The sequence below is a fragment of the Balaenoptera physalus genome (genome assembly GCF_965194825.1).
Source record: "Balaenoptera physalus genome assembly, chromosome: 11".
NCBI lineage: Eukaryota > Metazoa > Chordata > Mammalia > Artiodactyla > Balaenopteridae > Balaenoptera > Balaenoptera physalus.
Window position 1 is genome coordinate 67,505,161 of NC_138896.1, and position 9,665 is coordinate 67,514,825.

The window sequence follows — 9,665 nt, forward strand, 5'->3', positions numbered from 1 at the left end:
ATGGCAGGTAGTGTTGGCCACCCATCACCCCTAATGACCTTAGCGGATCCCCAGAGCAAGAACAAGGCCATGTCTATACAAGGCAAGCATGTTCCAGCCATTCTATAATATTTGGGCCAAAATGTGAGTTGTTTTAAATTCTTGTATCACTTGATTACAGAGCAGGCAATGAGAAAACAGGGTGACATTTTAGGTCAAATATTTAGCAGTCTGCAGAAACCTTTGCTTGAGATGCCATTTCTGGTGTATCTACAACATCAGAGAAACTGTCTCCAATTTAGTCCCTTCAGCTTTTTGAATTAGATCTTCCAGAAGAACTTGGAATGAGCATACTGACAAAGATGAAAGATCCATGGCAGCTTTAGCCCAAAAATGAACATCCCAACACCACCCTCTTTCTCTAGCCCTGTCCTCACCTGTAGCAGGCTGTGTTCAAATTCCTCTATAATAAGAACCTGTTTGTTTAAGAAGTTTTGGGGCTGGGGTCGTACAACTTCCACCGATAGCTTAGGCTCAAGCTGACCTTCAGTAGCAGAAATTTCTCCTTGCATTCTAATCTAAATAACTCCATCCGTAGTTTGTTTTCCATTCTATATATACAATAAATATAGAAAACTTATATTTGTTACCCCATGAATAACTTTAAATGCCCAACATAGATAATGTACTTCAAGTTCATACGATAACTAACAAAATAACCTGTCATAAACAGCATTTTATTTCTTTTCCTTGGGGGTCTTCAGTATTTTAGATGTCCTATCCCATCTAAAGTCCCATCTAAAACTGTACGAACCTTGGAAATTATTCTCCAGCTTAAGGCACAGATATATATTTTCCCTGATATAGGTAAAAAAATCTTAATTTTGTACATAAATTAAGAAGTAATGATAAAAAGGTGGTCCCACTCAGATTCAAGGCAGGAGAGAGAGGCTATGTCACTCTGCCTGCTGGAAATTGATTGACCCTTCTCCTTCTCTTAAGGTACAATGGTTTCTGCCTTGAAAACCCAGGCACACATTCCTTTCCCTCCAACACTCTTCAGAATTGTCCGCTTGGCTCGGATTGGCCGAATCCTGAGACTTGTTCGGGCAGCACGAGGAATCAGAACTCTCCTTTTCGCGCTGATGATGTCTCTTCCCTCTCTATTCAATATTGGTCTTCTACTCTTTCTGGTTATGTTTATTTATGCCATTTTTGGTATGAACTGTTTTTGCAAAGTGAAGGAAGAGTCTGGAATTGATGACATATTCAACTTCAAAACTTTCAAAGGCAGCATGCTCTGCCTCTTCCAGATAACCACGTCAGCAGGCTGGGATGCCCTCCTCAGCCCCATGTTGCAATCAAAAGACTCATGTAACCCCAAGTTAGAGAACTGTCACCTCTCTGCCATAGCCATAACCTACTTCGTCAGTTATATCATCATCTCCTTTCTCATCGTGGTCAACATGTATATTGCTGTGATTTTAGAAAACTTCAATATAGCCACTGAAGAAAGTGAGGACCCTTTGAGTGAAGACGACTTTGAAATATTCTACGAAGTCTGGGAAAAGTTTGACCCAGACGCAACACAGTTTATCAAATATTCTGCTCTTTCTGACTTTGCCGATGCCCTTCCTGAGCCTCTGCGTGTGGCAAAGCCAAATAAATACCAGTTTTTAGTCATGGACTTGCCCATGGTGAGCGGAGATCGCCTTCATTGCCTGGATATTCTGTTCGCTTTCACCGCTAGGGTACTTGGTGAGTCCAGTGGCCTGGATAGCATGAAAGCAGTGATGGAGGAGAAGTTCATGGAAGCCAACCCTTTCAAGAAGTTATATGAACCCATAGTCACCACCACCAAGAGGAAGGAAGAGGAAAGATGTGCTGCTGTTATTCAAAAGGCCTTTCGAAAGTACATGATGAAGACCAAGTGTACCTTGGAAGACAGGCCTCATTCACCCCTCCAGACACTCTGCAATGGAGACTTGTCCAGCTCTGGGGTGGCCGAGGGCAAGGTCCACTATGACTGAGCCCGTCACCTCCACCCCTACCTCACAGCCTCAGAGCCTTGCCTCCAGCCTCTGAGCTCCAAGGGGTCCACAGCTCAGTGTGCGAACAAGCAGTGGACTCACTGAACTAGCCGTTCCATTTTTCTTTTTCTGGCTAAAAGAAATGGTGTTTCTGAGTTCACTTCAAATGGTTCTTATAGAGATATAAGATAAGGCTGCCCAACTATAACCACCGGTACTGTTTTAACAAAGAAAAAGACACTAGAATGGGCTGTAGAGCAGGGGTCCCCAACCCCTGGGCTGCGGACCGCGCTATCTGTCCGTGGCCTGTCAGAAACTGGGCCACACAGCAGGAGGTGAGCGGAGGGCAAGCCACCAAGATTTCATCTGCCGCTCCACGTCATTCGCGTTCCGCCCGAGCCACCCCTCCGCAACCCAGTCTGTGGAAAAACTGTCTTCCGCAAAATTGGTCCCTGGTGCCAGAAAGGTTGGGGACCACTGCTGTAGGGGACACTAATGTGAGGATTGAAGCACAGTTCAAATTATATCAAAAGAAAAGAATAAGAAACAGAAAACATTAAAATTTTAAATTGTGTTTTTCCAAATGTTCTTAAGTACAGTATCCAATACCTTTGTTTGATGTTTTCCCCAATAAAATATATGGCTTATCACACGTAACTCTTCTGCATGCTAAGTGAAAATTCAAAACCTGCCAATAAACACTTATTGCAGATTTTTTTTTAACCAGCATTAAACTTTTGGGGTTTATTTCAAACCTAAAAGCATGATCATGACTTGTCAGTTACCACCGTATCTTTCACCAGCTGCAATCTGTTATATATTTTCGGGGAAAAAATAAATAAATGAGACTTTCAGTTTGCATTTCATTCAGACAGTACACTAAAAATCCTCTTGTTTGGTGGTTGTGTGAATAGTGGTTTAAATGTGGTACTTTGCTTGGAATTAAAGGCCGGAGCCAGTGGTATGCTGAAAAGTGTATAACAATTGCTCTTCAGGAAAAAAAAGCCATGATTTGTAGCATTTACTGATTTCTGTGGTGAATACTCCCATCATGACTGATTTCAAGCTACCAACATGTTTCTGAACATAGAGTTGGGAAGAGACATCCACAATCAGTTCTCGTGAGCTGCCCGAAGCTGGCTCAGCACACCACTGGCTGGAACCAGTAAGACAGTCTCACTTGCCTCTGGTTAAAATATCTGCAATGCGCAACTTGGATGGAGAGAGCAACCCCTTAGCAACACCTGGACCCCAGGGTGGGGGAGCCATAAGACATACTGGTTAGCCGGTGACCTCAGGCATTTGATGAGCCCTACATTCAGTTCTGGCTGAATGTCTGCATCAAACACAGCCCAGAGAACAACCAGGTCGATCAGAAGGGCCTGGCCCCAGGAGTAGCCCAGGACCTTCCTAAAAACTGGAGATGCCCAGAGGCCAAACAAGACGTTAGCTGGACTGGGGGCAAAGAACTACACTGTGATAATCTAGGCTTGGAGGAGAACCCTGCAGAAATAGTACTGGAATCCTGTATCTCAGACAGACTGGAGGAGCTGATGTGTCTGTCAGCAGCCTGGAGTCTGAGGCCTGAGCCTCTGCTCTGCCCCTCACTGTCCAGTGGAGGTAAGGCCAATGCCAGATGCTGTGGTGCACGGAGGGGGTGCTTATTTACAATGTGCACAAGATCTAACCATGACTCAATGTATTCGTGTCCAGGGCCTGAGTTTTGTAGGCAGCCTTGTGCTCTGGAGCATTGGCAAAAAGTAGTAATAGCATTATCTAATTATTAGCAATATCTAATTTTTACTTAGCATTTGCTGTGTGTCAGGCACTGGCTAAGTGTTTGCCACGCATAATCTCATCCGTACCTCACAATAGCCCGGTGAGTGTGCTGTCGCTCAGCAGGTGGAGCCTGAGCCTCTGTGCCGTGCTGAGACAGGGGAGTGGCCAGAACAAGGGCACTTTTGAGACAGGGCCACAGGGCTCCCATATAGGGCTGCAGGAGCCTTGTGGAAATCACCAGTTCTAAAGCCATGGCCAGTTCTGCTTGAGGCCCTGGGGATTACCTGTGTCTTCCCTAAAAGATGCCTCCGATTATGAACTCTGGGTGTTTTACGGATCCCTACCAGGTTTTCTGGAAAAGATGGCTGGCCCTGATTCCACTAGGGATATCCCCTGGCTGGAGGTAAGGGAGGATCTGGAAGGACATGGTCTTGTCTATTCCAGATTACAGTTTACGGGCTTGAATATAATCTGTTCTGTGCAATAGCTTCTGCCCTTCTCACACACACCTGATCACCCCCACATGGTCCCCTTTCGCCAGTGCTGGATTCCTGGAGCCAGCTCCTTGGGAGAGCACAGGATCCCTCCCTCTGGCTTCTGCAAGAGGCTGAGCCATGCTTCCTTCACTAGATGGCAGCAAATGCCCAACATGTTCTTTTCTGAAAGCTGCACAGCATCTCTCTATATGAGCCTAGAGCTCAAATAGCCAGAGTGCTAAAGGGGGAGAAGAGAGCCAAAGCAAGGAAGTGTTGAATTACCTTGGATGGGTGCTAGAGAGCTCACACTCCCCAGAGATAGCTCTCACTGTGCAAGGAGCCAGGATACCCCCAGGAGGTAGAGATGTTGGTCTGAGCTCTCTCCTCCTGGGGCCGTGCTGAATGTCCACGGTAGACGGCCCTACAGGCCCATGAAGCCAGTCCCCTGTCTTCTGAGCCTTCTTTTCTCCAGGCAAATCAACCCCTGCTCATTTCAGTCAATAGCCAAGTCCGGAGGGCCAATGCAATACCACCTTGTGCAAACTGCTTCTAACCAATGGCTCTTGACCTCAAGAGTATATATGCTAATTGGGAGGAGAATTAGACAGGTGTTTGTGTGATGATAATACAATGCAAAATAACAAGTGCATGAACCAGGACACAGCTCTGCTCTCAAAGTGTGAGTGGAGACAGGCTCACAGGAAGGCTTCAGAAGAGAGAGGGGGGCATCTGAGATGAGCTGGGTAATGTGTGGGATTGTGACGGGTGGAGGTGGTTCGGGAGGGTGTTTGAAGGGGAGGAGACAGTATAGGCAGCACCGTGGAGTGTAAGGAGTGTAAAAAGTGGAAGGAAGCACGAGCTCCTCAATTGACTGGGCTCAGAGTGTAGACAGTGGAGCAGCAGCAACTGAATCTAGAAATGGACAGTTCTGTGGAGAGCCTCGGATGTCAGAGCGAAGGGTTCTAACATATTTAGGTAATAAGGAGGCATTGACGGTGTTTGAGCAGGGGAGGAAATTAACTGGACAGAGTATTCAGGTGGAATGGAGGAGAAGGAGATCAGAATGCCGATCCTGGTGTGGAAGAGGCACCGAGTGAGGACGAAGGCAGGGGGCAATGCGGTGTGACTCGGATACCTGTGCCTAATGCCTGTCCATGGGGGAGGTGTCTAGGGAGGAACCTTAAGATTTTGGGCCAGGGTGACAAGATAAATGGCAGCACAAGTTACCAAATTAATGAGCCTAGGAGGGTTAAGGTCTTTTTCATTTATTTTTGTTTGTTTTCATGAAGGAAGAAGAAAATCTAAAAATCAGTTCAGTTTTGAACATTTTGAAGGTTTAAGATGCCAGGTCCAAGTGACAATGTTCAGCCAGGCCTGGAACTTGAGGACATGGCCTGGACAAGAGTCCTCAGCACAAGGGTGACATTCGAAACCCCGGGAGCAGACTAAATCGTGGAGGGGTGAGCATACCAGAGGACTCGCCCTGGGGCCATGCTCTCAGAGAATAAAGGTGAGGAGTGAGACAGTTCAGAGAAGGGTGTGGGGAGGCAGGTGAAGGTAACACCATGACACACATCGTGGGCACAGAGCAGGCTTCACAAGAAAGTCATAGCCAACAAGATGAGATACGTGATCCCACCTTTTCATCCCTTCCACCAAGAAGCATTCAAGAAGCCAGGGCACAGCGCGGTGGTGTTCCAGGAAGGGATCCCTACCCTTTCATGGAGCAAGCATGAGAGCTTGCCTTATAAATAATCCAGACTCAGGAGCCAGCTGTTCAGGAGAGCTCTCTTGGAATGTCAGCTACTAGCGCCCAGTGCCCTTAGAGAGGCTGCAATCCTGTACAGCTCCTCCTGCTCAAGGAGAGGGAGCCACTGGTCCCAGATGGTTGCTGCCTGACAACCCAGATGGAACCTCCAGGGTCATTCAGTGGGCAATCCTGTCCCTCACTGCCCAGGAGTCATCAAAGAGGCGGTGAGAAGACAAGTGCTATAAAAAAACATTTGTTGAGCACTTATTCTGGACTTAGTAGCCACTTTCTAGTATTACCTTGTTTAATCTTCACAACAGCTCTAGTTAGGGATAAACTATTTTTAATCTTCATTATTCTGATGAGAAAACTGAGGCATGTAGAGTAAATAAGAAGCTTGTTCAAGGCTACATAACCAATAAGTGGCCCTGACAGGATTCAAACCCAAGCAGTCTGGCTCCAGTGCTTAAGCTATATCACCACTGTACCACACAGAAATGGTGTGATTGAAGTTGAAGGGAGGGTACAGAGTTTTTCTGGTTATGTCCACGGATCTTTTACCATCCATTTCTTCTCCTCTGGAGACAGTGCATGTCTTCAAAGTTCTTACATTGTGGAAACATCCTCTACGTGGGAGGTGCTATGCTTCCTCTCTAAATTTAACAGCCTCAATTCTGTCTATGTACTCCATTCTCTAATACTTTGATATAGTTTCAATCCTTTTATCATTTTCTCCCTCCTTCTCTAGGCAAACTCTGGTTAATCTATCTCCTCTAGCACCTGGCACCCAGGGGGCAAGAGAGGGACTATCCCCTCCCTTTGGACAATATATCTCTATTAACGTAGACTTCCAAGTGTGCTAGTCAGACAGTGGTGGTATCAAGAGGTGACGGTGAGGGTGCTGATTTAGTTTTCCTTAATCTCCATCAGTCCCCCAACCCAAGCCACCCTGAACGAGCATACAGTCTAACTAAAAGCATTGTATCCTCTGTGCCATTACAGCTTCAAGTCCCCTTACCTCCATCCCATACTCTAAGCTCTTTCTATATTTTAATATCACTTTTGGACCCAAAACACAATGATGGCTTATACTCGTTTTTTTTTTTTCCCAGCTTTATTGAGGTGTAATTGACAAATGAAAATTGTATATATTTAAGGTGTACAGCATGATGGTTTGAAATACATATACACTGTGAAATGTTTCCCACGGTCAAGTTAATTCTCACATCGATCACCTCACATAGTTACCCTTTTTTTCCTTTTGGTGTACTGAGAAAACTTAAGATCTACTCTCTTAGCAAATTTCTAGTATGCAATACAATATCATTAACTACAGTCACTCTAGTGTGTGTTAGACTCCACAGAACTTATTCATCTTATAACTGAAAGGTTGTACCCCTTGACAAACATTTCCCTAATTTTCCCTCCCCACCGCCTACCCCCAGCTCCTGGTAACCACTGTTATACTCTCTGGTTCTATGAGTTTGACTTTTTTAGATTCCACATATAAGTGAGATCATGCAGCATTTATCTTTCTGTGTCTGGCTTATTTCACTTAGCATAATGTCCTCCAGGTTCATTCATGTTATTGCAAATGGCAGGATTTCCTTCTTTTTCATGGCTAAATGATATTCCATTGTACATATATACAGGACATTTTCTATATTCATCCATTTATGGACATTTAGGTTGTTTCCTTGCCTTGGCAATTGTGAATAATGCTGCAGTGAACACTGGAGTGAAGACATCTCTTCGAGATTGTGATTTCATTTCCTTTGGATATATATTCAGTAGAGGGTTTGCTGGATCACATGGTTGTCTGTTTTGAATTTTTTGAGGAACCTCCATATAGTTTTCCATATTAGCTGTACCATTTTACCTTCCCACCAACAGTGTACAAGGGTTCTCTTTGCTCCATACCCTCAGCAACACTTGTTATGTCTTGTCTTTTTTACAATAGTCATTCAAATAGGTGTGAGATGATATCTCATTTTGGTTTTGATTTGCATTCCCCTGATGATTAGTGATGTTGAGCACCTTTTCAGGTACCTGTTGGTCATACATATGCCTTCTTTGGAAAACTGTCTACTCAGGTCCTTTGTCCATTTCTTAATTGGGTTGTTTGTGTTTTTGCTATTAAGTTGTATGAGTTCTTTACATATTTTGGATATTATCACCTTATCTGATACATGCTTTGCAAATATTTTCTTCCATTCTGTAGGTTGCCTTTTCCTTTTGAAAGAAGAAAATGTAAACTAAACTATAGTGACAGAAAGTAAATCAATGGTAACCTGGGGATAGGGGAAGCGTTGGTAAAAAGGAAAGATAAAGGGGCATGAAGAAACATTGGGGGATGGTGGATTTGTTTAATATCTTGATCGTGGTGGTTTTCGCTTGTAAAACCATCAAGTTTTACAAGTGAGTAATATATGTCTAGGGACTTCCCTGGTGGTCCAGTGGTTAAGACTCCATGCTTCCAATGCAGGGGGCACGGGTTCGATCCCTGGTTGGGGAACTAAGATCCTGCATGCCATGTGGTATGGCCAAATATATATATATATATATGCCAAAATTTATCAAATTGTACTCTTCAAATATTTGCAGTTTGTGGTATGTCAATTATACTTCAATAAGCCTGTTTAAAAAAAAAGCCCTTGAGTTTTTTGAATCTAAATGGAAGTCTCAGTATGCCTCTGGAGCTCTTATTTTAGCACTAAATCTGAAGGGAGAGGCTGCTGGGGAGACACATCAAACAAAGGTGATACCTTGCCTGGACGTGTAGAGTGGCTGCCTCAATATTTGGAAAGAAACCTTGGGGTAAGAATTGGGATAACTCCTTCATTAGGGAAAGACAAAGCTCAAAACATTTCAAGACATCATCTTGTATAGCTCCTCATTATACAGATAAGAAAACTGATGCCCAGAGATTGGCTGTGATTTATACCAGGTCCATGATTGATAGTAGGGCAGGTTTAAGGACAAAAAGATGAGTGGACATGGCCAGGGCTTGGGGGGTGCTCCCTATGAGCAGGGGCTGAGTCCTCTGTCCCTTCTCCCCACCCCTGCAGTAGACACTCATTGCGTAGGCGTGACTGCTCGAGGGCCGTCACGCCTTTCAGTGGGTGGTCTTAGCCCCCGTTCCCCACCCCCCAGAATTAGCGAGAACCAGGTGGCCACTGAACACTCAGTATCCTGACCTGCAGTCTCTCCCAGGGCCTCACCCTTCTTCTGCCTCCCCGGGGAGGGCTCCATCCTGCAGCCTGGAAGATGGGCTTTTTTGCACCCCAGACGCTGCCCCAAGAGGCAGGAAATGCCAGGCACTTTCCTTCTCCCTACAGACCTTGTGAGCTCATTCTGGTAAAAGTTTAATGCCTAAAGTCAATTACACTTAAGAATGCTCTGCTGAGCCCCACAGCTCAGTGGCTCTTTTCTCAGAGCCACTGGGGCCTGTAGCTGCTTTCCTGCTCCCTTGATGAGATGCTGAGAAAACTTCCCTGCCCTTCCTCACAGTGCAGCGGGGGCCTGAGCTCTGCTTTGCCACCAACTTGCTGTGTGACCTTGAGCAACGCCCATGCCCTCTCTGGGCCTCACTTTGACACTAACAAAAAGGAAGGTGAGAGGGTGTGCTCAACTTGCTCACCCTTGCAGCCC

General features: G+C 45.3%; 1 protein-coding gene across 7 annotated transcripts in view; it reads left to right on the plus strand.

Moving 5' to 3' along the window:
• SCN11A (sodium voltage-gated channel alpha subunit 11) overlaps positions 1-9,665 on the plus strand; it is a 155,457-nt gene that overhangs the window by 119,420 nt on the left and 26,372 nt on the right. For all 7 annotated transcript variants that reach the window (XM_082413722.1, XM_082413719.1, XM_082413723.1 and 4 more), the window contains one exon: positions 982-5,774. In XM_082413722.1, the coding sequence (XP_082269848.1) occupies positions 982-2,009 (1,028 nt within the window). In that variant the 3' untranslated portion in view covers positions 2,010-5,774. The remainder of the gene's footprint in view (positions 1-981; positions 5,775-9,665) is intronic.